Below are 16,856 nucleotides of genomic sequence, written 5' to 3'. Positions count from 1 at the left end.
AAGTAATTATTAATAAAATGTATATTTGAATTAAGTCGTGGTTTATGTGACATATGACATGACATATGCATGACTTGGATGCATGTGTGTATTCAAGTCTGCATGTCATTGTGTGTCCGTGTGAGAGGTGGTTGCTCCCAACAACCAGCTCTCCACAATAGAATGGAATGTAAACGTTTGGTCCAAGGAAAAGGATTCAATCCAGTATGTGTGTGTGTGTGTGTGTGTGTGTGTGTGTGTGTGTGTGTGTGTGTGTGTGTGTGTGTGTGTGTGTATGTCTGGTGGGACAAGCAGGTGGCTATTCGTGCCCTCACATGTGCCAGGCAGTGTCTCAGAATAGAGGCACAGAGTGAAACCCACCCCTGCCCAGAGCTAGGCTCACCCAGGATCTTGCTGATGGAGGAGTTGTGCATGTCGGGGAAGGCCTGCAGGATCCTCCTGCGCTCGTCCTTGGCCCACACCATGAAGGCATTCATGGGTCTCTTGATGTGGCCTGAGGAGGGAGGGGGCCGGGCCTCAGCATAGTTGCCTTGGACCGAGACGGACAGGGCACCTACAGGAAAGAGGGCTACAGTCAGTGGATCACAAAAATCCTTGGGTAAACACTGTTAGTTCACATCTGATAAAGGGGGAGCAAAAGGCGGGACTTTGAATGTGCAGTTATTAAAATGATGGAGCAAGTGTGTGATTGGTCTCACTTCTTCTTTAGACAGAATTAAACCAACTGAAGGAACTTTGCTCAGCTGTGTGAAGCTTGAAACCCACTCGCTGTAGCTTGTGGCCTCCATTTTGGTACTTGAGCTGCCTCCTCCTCTTTGCCAGGAAAGGGCTTGAACCCGCAATTGTGGCTGTATCTCTTGTTCGTTAACCTTTTCTTTTACACCTCTCTTTTTTCTCACCTGGTTATTAACCTTGACTTGTTGAAGGGGAAGTTTCTCTTCACCCACAAACATCCGATTTCACAAGCAGTTATGACTGACTTTCCCCGCCCACATTCATCATCCTGGGTCTGTGCCAGAAACTTGTTGTCTTCTTTTTTCTCATTAAAGTTTCAAGAGGATGATGCAATATGTTGATACAGCTGAACATGGAGGTGGTGGTGGTGCAAGTTATTTTGGGATATTTAAATGTCAATCCGATATTCTGAGGTGGTAACACGAAACCATGTTAATAAGTAGTGTAGTAAACTGCCTTTGAAACATAAAATTGTGACACTACTCATGGAGGGTTTACTGAACAAGCCTACCAAGTTTCAGGGCCCCCCCTGGCTGTCACCTGCAAAATGTCACTCAAATTAACAGTTCCAACCAGGAAGAGACCACAAAAAGACCACAAAGAGATGCAAAGGAACTGCAAAGAGACAAAAAATAACTACAAAAAGGGGCAAAACAAACACAAAGAGTCAAAAAAATGACACAAAATTGCCTAAAAAAAACCTCAAAATGACCTCATGGAGGCACGAAACGACTACAAGAAACACAAAGATGTATGTGTGTGTGTGTTCCTAATCCTGAGAGGGAAAGGTGGTGGCGCCTTTTCCATGTCTATGCCCAGGGGCCTACTGTCTCATACTCCGCCCATGTCACTACTCATGCCTGGGAATACAAAACATTTGCTAAACATCAATGCATAAGGCCGTCCTTATTAAACAGGCTCCTGCGGGGACACCTACCCTCAGAGTCACTGCTGAGGTGGTCCTCAGTGGACAGCGGAACGTGTCTGTCTTCACCCCGCTCGGAGGAAGAAATTTTCTCGCTGCGGGGAGAATCTTTGTACTCCTGCAGACATAAAAAAAGACAAAGACAGATGAAGTCAGACACGCAGTGAAGTCACACAAATATTCACACCTGAGCACAAAGGGTCGATTTGAATTTGGACTGCAGTAAAATGATGACCCAATGTGCAAGGGGTGTGTTCAAAGCATGCATGTGTTTTACAGAGTTGCTATTTAAGGTAAAGAAACTGCACGCTCACCATATCAGCTGCTGTTATAATGCAGAGCTGTAAATGCAAAGAAAGGATATGACAACGCCGTGCTGGAGGAAGAATGGTGTTTATTGTTTGAGAGAGGAGAGGTGAAGGAGAAAAGGCAGAGTTGGGAATCTAACTCTAAATTTGCAAAACTATCACACCGCCAGTGTTTCTATCGCCCGTTCACGAGCTGTAAAACATTATTTATCCCCGTTCGGCGGAGTGTAATACCAAAATAGGTCAGTCATTGGGATTGGTGTTAAAGCAGCGGCAGAGATGGAGCAGGATAATGGAGGAGAGGAGGAGGAGAGCCACAGAGTACAGTATTACTGTGGACAAAGAGAGAGGGCAGGTGGCTCAGTCAATGCCACACTGAGGCCTTTGTGGTATTGTGAGGCTGCAACAGCTGTTGCGCCGGGACGAGGCTGAGACCAAAGCTTCAGCCACCTCAAAGAATGAAAACCAAGACTAGAATAGAAGACAATTTTTACAAGAACCAAAACAAAAAAAACAAAAACAACCGGCACTTTTACTGTTGAGTTCCACACAAATTATGTAATGTTGAGATGCTTTAGGAGCATGTTTCCATTTTGCTCCACATTTTACTGCTAACGTCAAGTGTGTAATTAAAACATGTTGTACATTTTCACTGGAGCACATGACTGCACTCACATAAAGAGGGATAGCAGCAGTTGATAGCATCTTTGTCAGGGGATACTGAAGCCCCTTTTCACTTACTAAAAATAGACACAACAGACACATAACTTCTTTGTCTTTTCCATACAGTGTTTACTCAACAGCATATTCCCTAAAGCAGCAGCGACAGTGCTGAGCTGTCACAATGCGCTTCTGTGCGTGGTTATTCTTCAGTTGGTTAAATCCTCAGGAGAGGCATGACTCTCTGTAACCCTAAACCTGCCTCTGACCCCCGATTAGACCCCTTTGTCAGTCAGAATCAGACTGTGAGTGTTTCTTCATATCCAGTTTGTTCAGTAAGACGGTATCGGTATCCAGCTCACCACAGGAAGATCTGACAGATTTCTTTGTTGATATACCGGCCTTGTCTGAACAACCATAAGATCATTTAATTATTCAGAATTTCAGTGGTGAAATGAACATAATGCATTTTCACAGGCTTTCAAAGTCTCTTAGCAGCTGAATGCAGAAAAAGGGAATTTCAGACATAAAATACGTAATATTGCTGACTTCACACTTCAGTTAAAGTAATGGCTTCCTGTAATTCAGACTCAGGTGATATAAATTTATAAAATTACCCCTGAGAATTCTCAAGTCTGCTTGTCTGACAGGTGTGGATTAATTTTCAAGATATTTTTTCATTGGGCTTTGGAGCAGTTGTTCCCAACTGGTGGGTCGCGGTCCAAAATTGGGTCGTGGGTCCATTCTGAATGGACCGCAGATGACTCGCGAATATGTCAAGTCTGTTATAAACACACTTTATTTTGAAGTGCAGTTAACTTCCAGCACAGAGCTTTAATTTTGAAGTGCTGTTTCCTGCTGCAAAGTGAGTGACTAATGGGCAGCTTCTTAACAGAGACAGCAAACTAGCTCGACGACATGACTGAATGCCAGTATGACGCTGAATATATGAAACTGTTTGGACTGTGAACTGAAGATTAAGGAAAAATCTGGACGAGTTGGGAGCTGCTGCTTTAGAGACTAGCTGGTAAACATAGTGGAGCATTTAGCAGCTAAAGATCTGAATATTTCCCTCAGGAGAAAAACAGAGCAATAAGTGAGTGAATATTGGACTTACATTCATCAGGTGGCCGTGACTCCAAATGAATGATAACATTGCTTCATAATTGCTGTTAGAGTTAATAATAAACTTTGCTAAGTTGTCAAGTTGTTGTGTTAACTACTTGTTTCCGCTGCTCCAAGCAGTCCAAAAAATCACTTATTGCAGGAAGGACCTATGACGCAGGTGTTTGTTTGCAGTGGCAGCAACAGTGTGAGAGGGAAGGAGAGACTGCAATAACAATGTGCATTTACATTCCCTCGGCGCATGTCTTATCTCACTGCTGTAGCCTTTAAGCTAATCATACAGCATTCAGCTCAGACCTCCACTGTGCAAAAATTAAGCCAAAATATTTTGGATACTGTCACTGCCATCTTGTGCTGGTAACGTTATTTGGAGCCAGAATCCGTCCGTTCAATCGCGACAGTGCCAGTACAAGCGAGCGTACCAATTAGCACACACAGCTGCCAGTCATGACCTCAATCTGCCTTTTTTTTAACATCAAATTACTAGTTCTAACCAAACTTACCAGAAAAACAAACACTTGAACACACATCAGCATGATCTTTTGGAAAAATGTGGGAAAAAGGTTTGGGCTATGTCCCATCTGCTAACATGGAGGGGGCGGGGTTTATGACCTATACTGCAGCCAGCCACCAGGGAGCGATTCAGATGTTTCAGCTTCACTTTTGGGGAGCTGTCATGTCATCCTTCTTTATATACAGTCTATTATCTGAACAGAATGCTTGGGACTGCGTGTGTGGACTGTGCATTTTGGACATCAGCTCACCATCTTTCCGCCACCATCTCTCTCTCTGTCCCTGTCTCTTTCTCGCCCTCCGGTGCTGTGACCTCTCAGGAGCTGCTGGGCATCATGGATGGCCTGGGTGACCACATCGCCTTCTCCGAGGAAACCTGAAGACAAAAATACAGGTAAAGTTAAAGTGATAATGTACAGCTCCTGCTTTAAATTTAACTAGTGCCCATTATGTCGCTGTGCGCTGGTGTGTCTGCATGGCACAGAGATCATCAAACACTGTTGAATGCATTGTTTTCTCAGCAGTATATCATGTTCTCAAGGAAAGACACCACACATTAATGCTTTGGGTCAATAATGAACAACAATAGATAAAACACAATTTATATGACTTTAAAAATTAAAGCTACTATGTGTAAATGTTTTTGTCTTTTGATTTACATAGATACAAACAAAACAGGGACCCACTCTTAAAAACATTGCTCTATAGTGCTACTAGTGCTAACAACCTCCTCAGGTACCTGAAAAAAGATTTAAAAGCCCTGTTACCATGCCAGAGCAGAAACACATAAGGTGTCTAATATAACCAATTTGATTCAAGCATCTTAGAGGAGCTGTGAGAATGCAACAGTTTTTTTCCCCCTTTTGGGATCACGATTTCCCACTTTCTATCACAGCAGTGCAGCTGTCAGCATTACTCACTGAGGGCAGATCGTGGCGGGCTGTGGGACACCTCTCTGTGGAGATCTCTGGACCTGTAGGCCCCCTGCAGCGCCAGTGATCCCAGCTCCAGGCTCTGAGGACTGGGTGTTTTCCCCAGCTCCAGCCCCTTTGGCTTGGAGGTCAGGTTCAAGGGCTGACTGGCTTCCTAAACACACAGTGAGAGCAGATGAGCAGGGGTGGGGCCACTTAACACATATTTAGACGTAACCGCAAAGGGTGAGGGTGTGGATGTATTCCGGTTATGCATGGCAGATTTGGCATGTCGGAGCGCATCTGTCACACCTTTGTGGAGTCTCTGTTCTTTTGTCTTCGTATTCACCTCATCCTTTCTTTCCTTTTGTTTTTCTAAGCTGTGTTGGGCTATCTATGCTTGAAAACCCGCCGTGCAAATACAGTTCAGGCCACATACACACACAGGTACACTCACACACACACACACACACACACACGCGCGCGCGCACACACACACACACACACCTATACCACACACATTACGTCTCTGAACAGAGGGTGTGGTGTATTTGAAAAGCTTTAGACTTCCAAATAACTAAAAAATACAATATCTGTTAAATCTGGAGGCAGTTTCTTTCTTAAAAATCCATTAAATACACACACTGTACATTTAACACACACACACACACCGAACCATAAGTTCTCACGGTTATCTTCACATTTTAGATATGTAATGTAGGTGCGTACATTAGAAATGGACTTGGGAGACGAGTTTGTTACATTGAGATAAACAATGAAATGCCTGACACACAATACATTCTATAGTGATATTGTACCTGTCGGAAGGAACCACTGCTCCTCTTGACAGGGGTGGGGTGTGGGTTCTGCAGCAGCTGCATGGAATAGTCCACAGCTGTGGAGGGTGTAAAATTTGAAGAATGAAAAACATGAACACTGAAATACCTGTGTAGTTACTTTGATGTGATTGAAGATTTGCAGTGGAGCCCAAAGTGAGGTGACTATTAGCACTCACTAGCTAACGGTAATTAACTCTGATGGCAGCACACAGCTAACTGAGGTGTAAGTGACCCTCCTGTTCTCAATAGCCCAATTTACATTCTACATTATACTTTTCAGTTATGTATGCTGATGACACTACTCTGTCCAGTGCTGCCACAAACTGGACTTGTAAATAGACGTCTACACGTGGACTGAGTGCAACAAGTTGGCTTTAAATATTTCCGAGGTAAAGTCCACTGTGATCGGATCCTGACACATGTTGGCCAACTGGCCATTGGTTTAAAAAATACTGAACACCTAAACACAATAAAAGTTCTAGGCATAACTTTGGATAGCTCACTATATTGGTCTAAACACACAAACAATATTGTCATAAAAATGGGAAGAGGAATCCCTATGACTTATACCAAGCATGGTGCTAACTCCATAATCAGTGCTGAACAATGGCAACAGTGCTGACAGAGCTAATGGGGTCAACCAGGGGGAAACCGCAGGATGGGTGCTTTGTCTCTGTGATGACGCCATCCTGATATCAGTAGTAACTGCTGTATGAGCCCAGTGCAAAGCGGCCGGACCTGCTTACCACAACAAACCACACAGAAGCTCAGATTACAACACACACACACACACACACACACACACACACACACACACACACACACACACACACACACACACACACACACAGAGTCTTCATTCTCTACTCAGTATGACATTACTCCACTATATCTTTCCAAAGATAGTTCTTTGCTGTATTATTGCTCTGAATTTTGCATACAGGACCTCTAAAGTCCTCCTCACTGTTCATGTCGCCTAATGTCTGACCTTGACTATACTGACTTGTACATGGTGTAAAGTTTGTCACTGCAGAGGTGTTTTCACATTCCTCTAATGTCTGGTCAGTCTCCTAAAATCTGAGGTTCAAACGTACCCCAGGCAAGCTGAATTAGGTACGTCGCTACTACGACAGTCAATGGCTGTCTAATAGAGGAAGCACATATTGATGGAGAACAGACTTCGACACAACATCGGCAAAGAAACCTGAAACGTCCACAGCACTGAGCGGACTTGTCAGTACAGAGAGCAGAGTTAGCATTAGCATAGTGAAAGTTTTGACAGGAAACATGATAGAGTATGCAGTTTTTGGATGTAAACTGGACCCCGAGCTTCTTTCCACTATTTACGGACTAAAACTCCATCATAGCAGATATTATTGTGTGTTTCACAACCATTAATGCTGTGTCTCCCACTGCCAGTTAGCCCACAAGCTTACAAGCTAACAAACAACATAAACAAATAAAAGATGATAACTTCACTTTCTATTCTGGTAGTAGCCGATTTTGGTGCGCAACAGACTCCTCATGTAAGTCTGGGTCTGACTGAGGCTAAAACACGTCTGGCTGAATCCCTCTCATGTTTCCTCTAACGCTAGCCATCTTGATGCACACTGCTCTTTCACTGATCAAACTAGTGCAAGCAGTGCAGGACAAAATGGAAAGTGAAGCCGCCAAAAGTAGCGGTGCTGGGCGTGGCAGAGGCCAGATCCAGAATTCTCAATGCAGCGCTGCAGGGACGATGTGTTTTTTTGTAGGTCGATGCAGAAGTTAGTGTTGCCCTGGTTCCCTCGTCAATAACACAATGGGGTTTTCTCACTCAATGTTGGATAATTACAGAAAATAAGCTCTGTGGCAAACCAAAGTTTATGAGTCTACTTACACATTTTGTTCAGCTAGATAATATTCACAAATAGAGACCACTTTTATGATTTTTAAAGCTGAATGCAATCGCCAGAAATAAAAAGCTAACATAGGGCTACAGACAAACTACACTTTGGTCACATGACTTATCATTGCCACCTCAACAAGGCTGTAAAGCCGTGTTTGCCGTGATGATGCTCTGTTGTCATTTAGCCACTTAGCAACCGTCCTTTTGAAGACACCCAAGGGCTTCAAAATCCATGAGTGGGGTATTTACTGACCTATTTTATGCCGTAGAACAAATCGTGAAAATCTCTAAAGCTTGTGTTAACCACAGACATTATTTCAGGCATCTAACCAAAAACCCATTCAGTGGACATTGACCTTGAGACGAAGGAACCGGGAGTGCTAAAATGCTAACTCATTTTTTTGTTTTAGGACTCATTCCTGCAGATCTACTCTTTGTGGGACAAAGAGTAGATCTGCTTCTGACCCCATTTATTTTTTTTTCTTTTTAAGTAGGAAAACCATGTTAAACAAAATATTAGTATTCATATATGTATGGAGGGGTACTTTTAAGAAAGTGACAGCTATGAAACCTATTATGGAATAGGGAATGTTTTATCGTAGCATTAGTGATAGCATTAATAAAACTCACAGCATGGCTAAAAAGGAGGTGCATTTAGTTTGGACTTTGTGGTAAGACCCCAGAATATTATGTCCAATTGATAGTGAAGTTATATGCAAATGAGTAAACTTATAAAAGACTCTGACAAAATGAAATCAAACAGCAAAGCTCCCTCTCTCTGTCTATACCTTCAAAGAAAACACAACCTCAGATTGCTGGATATAGCTGACCTCTTCCACACAACCCTGCAGTCCTTCAACAAATTATTACATTCATCTGTCAAAGCATTCTGAAGCACACACACACACACATACACATTTGTTGAAATAAAATAAAGCAAATGAATGGTTATCCTTAAATTCCGCCTACAATGTTTTAAAGACTGGCCTTGTGTCTTTTAGGTTTGAAAAGATAGAGAAGACAAGGTCACCCATGATCACAGCTTTTAAGACTCGTGAAAGCAAAACTGCACAAAGCTGCGGCTTTCGAGCTGTACCCTCTATAGCCTGCGAACTGTACAAGCATAAGTGTGTGAAAGCTACTATCAACCATATTGTTCAACTGAAGTCCGCATTTGTAGCTCACTGATGCCTTTCCATTTACTTTAAAGTAGACCTTGAGTTGAAGAGCTTAAATATGCTTAAGTCTCTCTTCAAAAACACTTGATTGAGAAGACGTTGCAGCGTGGATGGCAACTCATGGAGCTGACAACTTTTCAGCACTAAGTTTCAGACCTTGAAAGCACAGTCATTGTCAGAGTGTCCATTCTACTTTTAATAACAGAGAATGCATGAATAGGCTATGAAAGAACTGACAAAACCCCAACCTTCCCTGCACTAAAAACCTGGTGGAGGAAAACCTTGATGGATTATCAAAAGATCACAATGATAATTCAAGAGACTACAGCACATAGAATGCAGTAGTAGAGAACATTTATAAGCCCATTATGAATTCTATCAATTCCTCTCTTTCGTGATTCTGAATAGATATTCTAAGGTTGTTAATAAAGTTATGTTGATGCAATGAAAAAGGGGTAGCTCAACTGCAATGGCACAGTGCAGCACACAGAGTACAGAGCTACTTAAGTTCATATTCGGGGAAGACAAGCACTGGAGAGAATTTTGGATTTAGCTTCGTTAGATGAAGGTGTAGTGTCTGACAGTACTTCATCAACCATCATCCAGAGACTAATATTAGCAGCGTGGAGCACCCAAGGAGACAAGCAAAACAATTGATTTTTTGTGAAGCCATAGGAAACTGTTCCTCTAAACTACCAGTTGTGTTTCATAGTGCAGCAGTTTGGACAAAGGCGCAAGGATGGGAGCACAGTGCACTTGAGTAAGAGCCTGAAGCTAGTACCCCAGTTTTAATGAATCATTGAGAGAATCTTTTGAGTATTGTGAAAACACAAAATTTCTTGACTCTAAAATATCTTGCTTCAAATTAAATGTGATTATTTTTTCACCCCTGTCAAATGTCAATTACAAAACAATCAAAAGTAACTGAATATTGATTTGGTATTTCAAATACAAGTAACAGAAGTACTGCCCATCTCTGATCACAGTTTTGTATGAAAGCTTGAAGTTTGACTTTGAGGAAAATCAATAGCTGCAAAGAAAACAACACACCTATATAGATTTTTTTATGATTAGTCTGATAATTTATTTGTTCATTATGAGTTTAATATTCAGTGATCCAGATTTATATATCCATTTCAGGTATATATTACTTGAACAGAGATGTTCAGTTCAACAGTTCTCCAGTTTTCTAATAAAGTCAAATAGTGTGTGTAAGGGAGTGGGGGATGATATCGGGCAACTTATCGGCCATTGGCTTTTTCCTGTTCCAAACTATCATCATTATGTCAACCTTTAAAAATCGACTATCAGTCGACTTCTAATCAGAAGCGAAGCGAATATGCTGTGCTGGTAAAAGTGCCACCTACACTGTATAAAATATAAAACATGTAAATGCAATATTTAAAAATTACTCTGATCTCCTCTTAACAACTTTCAAATATTTCTGTAATAAATGTAAATTTACATTTACATTTATTTAATTGTATTAATTTTTTCTATTTTGCCATTCCAACAACAGTTTTATGGTTTCATGGGAGCCAGTGTGTCCCAACCCAACACTTCCCAGGGCTAGAACCTCTCTGCTAGCTTAATAACTGACCTGGCTTGCAGGGGATTGGTTGCAGTGGTAGGGTCATCTGGGGGTCAGAGGTGACCGAGAGGGGCTGGGTGTTGGGGTGGAACGCAGGGATCATCACGTAGGGCATATTCACCTGCTGGGACAAGGCAGGACAAACATACCTTACATAAAATGTCTTACCTTATTTGTCTAAAACACAGATTTGTGATCTGCAATGAGAACTTGTCATTCGTAACAATGATCCCATGCTAGTGCTGCTGGCTGTGGTATGTGATGACATGTGAAGGTCATGAGGGGAGCTGACCTGGATCTGCTGCTGAAGCAGGTTGATCTTGTGCTGCTGCTGGATCAGCTGCTGCTGTTGCTTGGCGATCTGAGACACAAGACAAGTTTATTGTCACAAGCATCACGTTTGTATGTGGCAAACAGACACAAGGTCACACAGTGTAGGTGACCATGATCAGGGCTTCATTCAAACCCAACACCCACCCAATGCAATTCATTGCAGAATGAATCTTTTTCTGTATCCCAATGATATACTTAAACAAAATTCAACTAATCGTCAAAAAGTACATTGATTTTAAAAGAGTGATTGTCAGACAAATACCCAAAACATGTTATAAGTATTTGTACTTTTTTGAATCGATAATTTTACTGATAGAAACATTTTGGAAGAGATACATGTTGTAAATGTTAACGCTCACATTCAGAGGGTGGGAAGGATGTGGAACAGCCAGGTTTAACATTTAGTTAACAATGCAAATGGACAACAATGCCATCAAATTACGGATCACATTCTTATGGGTTATGGTTAACATCATTGTACTTTGGCATATTTAAAAAAAGGTTGCATCTACCTTAATTATTCACTCGATTAATGCTCCACCTGACGAACACGCTCAGTGACCCAAATCAAACACACCAGACTCAGGCTAACATGCTAAAATGCTCACAATGGATCCACCAGCAGTGACTTTTGCTTTTACTGAGAGACTTTTTTCTTCAGTGAGCTGGGAGAGGGCTCTCTAATCCCTGATGTGACTGCATTTAGCTCAACATGTTGGAAAACCTTGAGGAGCGCAGTGGGGCAGAGAGACTAAGTGGACTGGTTATAGTGGAATAGAGAAGCTTGTGTTTATGAAAAGGTTGTATAAAGCAGTGTAAAATCTGATAAATGTCCTCAAGTGATGTCACTTGAGTCAGCGCTTGTCGGGTCTGAAGACTACAACTTTAAAAATGAATAAAAAAACCTGGAGGTGCAGAATTAGAAAGACATGAGCTTATCAGACCTCTGTAGCCTGCTGCTTATCTCTGCTTAAAGCTAGCGGCATGTGGCTACATTAGCTGCAACTAGCACACGTGAATCTCCAACTGAACCATCAGTCGCTGAGATGCATTGTGGGTAATGTAGGCGGAACTGTATGTGGAATTAAAAAAGACGATATATCTGGCTCTGCTGCACCGATTTTGATCCTTTATGTTTTAAAGTCTCCAGCATAAGTTTGACAATGTTGCGCAAGTGCAATGCTTTAATGGTGGAGGCTACTTGTGTTACTGACTTTATTATCACTATTATTTTTATGTTGATTTTCCATTTCGTCGTGAGATAAGGAGAAGGTGTGGAAGTGACAGACACAAAAAACTCACTTGTATAGTTACAAAATAAGCCTAAACTAAAATTAAGAGATTTACTCTCTATTTCGCCGACAGGTATCTTGCCTTTCTTGCCTTTTCTGCCTCCTGCTCTACCACTGCACTTTTCTTACACCCATTCAAGCACCACACAGTCGTGCAGCAGTGAATTACAAAGAACAACACAATGACTCCCTGCTGTTGTCTCGTCGTGTTCAAAAAATGACATCTCAAACAAAGATCGCTTTAAATTTCATCTGCCTAATTTGCCTATTCTTCGTGCTTCTTCATATGCAGTCAAAACACAAACAAGACAGAACAGAAGGGACTCTAGACTCTTAGTTCCCTGGGATTTCTTAGTTTCTGGGTCTGTTGGGTCAGAAAGGCTCATTCTAGATTTCATCAAGACAACACACAGAAAACTGTTCTGAAGTTTTGATGGATGGATTCTCTAGTTCTGTGATTGTACACCTCTGAGTGGTACCTGTTCCTGCTGTTGTCGAGCCAGCTCCATCTGCTGCTGCTGTTTCTCCAGCAGCAGGGCGGCCATGTTCCTCTGCTCAGAGTGGGCTCCCAGTAGTTGCTCCCTCAGACCACTCAGCTGGTTGATCATCATCAACAACTGCAGCTCCTTCTCTGCCAGAGCCTCTGGGGTACCTGGAAGGGGTCAGATGGTCAGGTTACTCAGAAAACCGGTTGAGCACTTACATTCCTGACAACCTGTATCATGATCAGTGTAAGGTGGTAAAGAGTGTCTGTATATTTTTACAATTTGTGAGCAGTGTAGAGTGTAGACACCGACTGGAGCCTATTGGTTCGGGCAGGTTCTGACAAATATTTACAAATAACGTTCAGGTACAGGTTGGGTTTGGCTTGGCCCAAAATGATGGGCCTACTGTCAGCATTGGGCTATTTCTTGTTCAATACTGGGGTTTGCTATTTACAAGACAACACTTGAGCACAACACATGGGCTATTTTAGGTGGTAAACATTCATGTAAGTTAACATTAGCTAGCTAATGATGGAGAACATCAAACAAAATGTGTCGTCACCTACAGTAACATTACCCGAAGCTCAGTGTGCTTGCTCGGGGCATTCTGGCCATTCTAGCAGCAGCAGCAGACAGAACTTCAGCACTGCAGGAAGACTGACTGAACAAAGGAGGACAGTGCTGGAGCCATCCACAGTGGATGCTATCCTGTTCCTCCATGATGGTTAAACTATGTAAATAGCTTAGCTAACTCTTGACATGGGCCAATCATAAGACTCAAATTCTATTATTTACAACTGCTGATGACTTTGCGTAATGTGTGCATTTTGACAGTCCCAAGGTGCCATGTGTAATCACAGTATACAAGCAAGCATGTTACCATGGTAACAGCAACAGTGAGATTAGGACAAAACTCAGTGCTTCAGTAGCCTACATTAACTGTGTCGGGTTCAGGTTAATTGGGCTCTGTTGCTACTCTCTTAGGCTCAGGTCGGGTTCAGACAGAAATATGCAACTTGAGCCAAACTCTAAAGCAGTGTAACAAATCACAATTTTAAAGCACAATTTCAAAGCGGCTACCATCCATACAACAATATATCAAATGACAATGTGACGATGTGAAAGGGATCACTCGAGTGATGAATCTGCAGAGAATTATGAGCTGCATCTCCAGCTCCTCTCGGCTTTACAGAGCTTTATAGTGAGTTTCAGCTCATTGTTAAGCTGTCCGATCCACAACTTTACTGTTTCATTCTCTCACCACTCTCATAACGTTGTTTTCGGCAACAGCAGGCAGCTGTTTTCACTGAGAAAGCTCTAAAAACCTACTGTACACTACCTGCTCAGCAGCAAACAGCTGTCAGACAGCCAGAGACTAGCTGGTGAACACATTCAGTAGCTAAACAGACATTTTCCTCAGGTTTACTCTATCTCTGCAGTGCTGTAAACTGATTACAAATATTCCTATCTCTTTTTTTTTTCTAACCGATTTTCTTATTAAAGACATCGCACACAAGGTTTTCTGGGTTGAATCATTTCTCCTTGATTTTATTCAGCACAACTACAACAACAAGGACAACGACAGGACTATTTAGCTGCTTGCTGATTTTAACAAGAGGAAACTATCTTTATCACATTACTGATGTATTTTTTATCACTTGCAAGGACATCTAAACAGACTGAAGTACTAGAGATAAATAAATACTGAGATAACAACAAAACTACATATAAGGTCTGCAAGACATAATCAAGGCTGAATACCTCTGAACATCAGTTTGCGAACACCAGGTATTAATATAAATTTAATTTGGTAAGTCAAGTCTTTCCTCCTGGCTCTGTCTCTCCAGATGTGTCATTCTGTCACAATTTACCCTGATTTTAAAAAGGAACACAAGATGAAACCCACAATTTTGATAGCAAAATGATCCAAACAGCGGTGTGCCAAATCAGTGCTTGCAGCCTAGTATCTTTTGAAATGTGTAACAAGTGTTATATAACATTTTTCAGTTAACAAAGCAGATGGGGATTATGGCAAATGAAAAAATACAAGAGATATTTGCACAATTAAATAGTAATGCATTTGAAATAATGATTTGTAAGTGGTATATAAATGGTATAAATGTGTTGGTAGCGTTTGAAAGCTGACCTTTCAGTTGTCCTGCCCCCACTGTGCTTTTATCCAGAAGTTTCTCCTTCCAGTCAGCATTCAGCAGCTTCTCAATGGTAGGCATTACTGTTAACAGGACACAACAGGTACTCAGCTGAGCCGCGATGGGTTGCACTAGATGGCGTGAAAAATATATTCTGTCAAATAAAATCCATCTGACACCAAACTACTTTCTCAGCCTCTCTTCTGCCTTCCTAATGGCATTGATTGAAGAAGACATTTGAGGTGCCGTAGGGCAGAGGTTGTTTGTGCCTCTGGGAGAAGTTTTGAGTGTTTGAGTGGATCGATATTTGGACAGAGAACAATCCAAGGTCAGCTAGTGGAGAGAATTTGAGAAAAATTTAAGGCGAGGAGTGCAGACTGGTGAAAGACTCGAGGGCAGGGAGAGTCTCGGGAGCGGCTCAGAGAGCAGCCTTTTACTCCACATGTGAGGGATTGAACAAAATCAGACAAAAAAAAAAAGCACCCCGTTCCCCCCGAACCCATTCAGGAACCAAAACAACACCCTCGCTTCGCTAGAGAAACTGTCACTTCTACGCATCGATTTTCAGCAGACTGCATTGTTTAATGCTGAATAGCAGCAGAATGTAGTGCACTTAAACACATAAAATATGGAGTCGTCAAAGTCTGGTCGGTTAGAAAATTGTATGGACGTGGGTATATTTGAGTAATAGAGAAAGACTCCCATAGAAGTAAATAAAACTGAGGGGCAGACTGGAGACAGACTGTGGAGGTACACTGATACCAATGTTTTAAATCCAATATGGAGATTTAAAACCACTCATGCTCAGTGCTGTAGAAACAAACTGTTCTAAAACATTAAAGTGTATCAGCTACAGTTTTCATTGATTTGAATAGTGTTTGCATATTAAATATTAAAGACGATGCCACTTGACATGCACCACCCACCCAAACACTGTTGCAGACGAACTTTCCCCATTCATGGCAATGAGCTCCCTGATGGCACTGACCCCCTGCAGGAAGAAGCACCATGCCAAACCACAAGAAAATGCTCAGGAATGGCCCAGGGATCATGACAAAAAGCTCAAGGCATCGACCTGGACTCCAGTTTCCCTGGATACCAATCTGATCAAAGATCCATGGGACATGCTGGTACCCCACCTCACAACTCACACCACCAACAACACCCTGGTGCCAGACACCACAGGACACCCCCCAAAGGTCCTGTGTGCATGCTTTGACAGATCAGCACCAAGTCCAATCCGAGGAGGCCCCACCGTGGATTGGAGGTACTCTTGAGGTGCCAGCACGTCACATGGATGCTCGGCCAGATTGGGATCTGGGGAATTTGAAACTTTGAGCTCTTTGTCTCGTTCCTTGTGCCATCCCTGAACAAGTTTTTGTGGTGTGGCATGGTGCACTGTCTGGCTGGGAGGTGTTGTCCTGTGCCAGTTCGTCTTGTGCGTATTGTCAAGTCAACCAGCATTTCTTGACAGTGTTTTGATCCCCGGTTTTTTGATCTTGTTAGTGTTTTTTCGGACCCGCCTTAGCCTTTCCCTTTTGTACCTCTGCCTGATTTTGCCTATCTGGATTTTTGACCTTGATTCTGCCTGACCACGATTTTGCCCATTGTTTAATAAACTTGACTTTGACCTTTTTCTGAGTTGTGCAATTGAGTTAATCAGAGTCTTGTCACTGTCCATCCCTAGAGCCACGCTGCTATTGTGTCTAAAAACAAAACTAATAAAACTTAAGTTGTGGTAAATCATAATTATTATTTAGTATTTAAAACACTTATTATAATAACATATAATTAATCATAAATTAATAGGGTAGACAAAAATAGTTTTTCCACTCTGGAAATGGTCACAGATGGATGCTCGACACAGCTCTGGAAAATGCTAGCAAAACCCTTTGGTTAAGAATGTTTTGTCAAAATATTAAA

At 42.0% G+C, this 16,856-nt stretch overlaps 1 protein-coding gene across 6 annotated transcripts in view; it reads right to left on the bottom strand.

The window, feature by feature from the left end:
- Positions 1 to 16,856, bottom strand: part of LOC126386278 (transcription factor SOX-13-like) — a 55,277-nt gene that overhangs the window by 5,481 nt on the left and 32,940 nt on the right. For 2 of the 6 annotated variants that reach the window (XM_050038513.1, XM_050038514.1), the window contains exons 4-12: positions 14,930 to 15,064; positions 12,778 to 12,950; positions 10,966 to 11,034; positions 10,683 to 10,797; positions 5,996 to 6,072; positions 5,187 to 5,352; positions 4,518 to 4,642; positions 1,673 to 1,778; positions 383 to 553 (exon numbers count right to left, since the gene is read on the bottom strand). In XM_050038513.1, coding sequence (XP_049894470.1) covers positions 383 to 553; positions 1,673 to 1,778; positions 4,518 to 4,642; positions 5,187 to 5,352; positions 5,996 to 6,072; positions 10,683 to 10,797; positions 10,966 to 11,034; positions 12,778 to 12,950; positions 14,930 to 15,064 — 1,137 coding nt within the window. The remainder of the gene's footprint in view (positions 1 to 382; positions 554 to 1,672; positions 1,779 to 4,517; positions 4,643 to 5,186; positions 5,353 to 5,995; positions 6,073 to 10,682; positions 10,798 to 10,965; positions 11,035 to 12,777; positions 12,951 to 14,929; positions 15,065 to 16,856) is intronic. The other 4 variants (XM_050038515.1, XM_050038516.1, XM_050038517.1 and 1 more) reach the window with 4 other exon arrangements.

Source organism: Epinephelus moara, chromosome 24 (assembly GCF_006386435.1).
Source record: "Epinephelus moara isolate mb chromosome 24, YSFRI_EMoa_1.0, whole genome shotgun sequence".
Lineage (NCBI taxonomy): Eukaryota > Metazoa > Chordata > Actinopteri > Perciformes > Serranidae > Epinephelus > Epinephelus moara.
The sequence above is the reverse complement of the archived record's forward strand: the minus strand, read 5'-3'. Positions and strand labels throughout refer to the sequence as shown.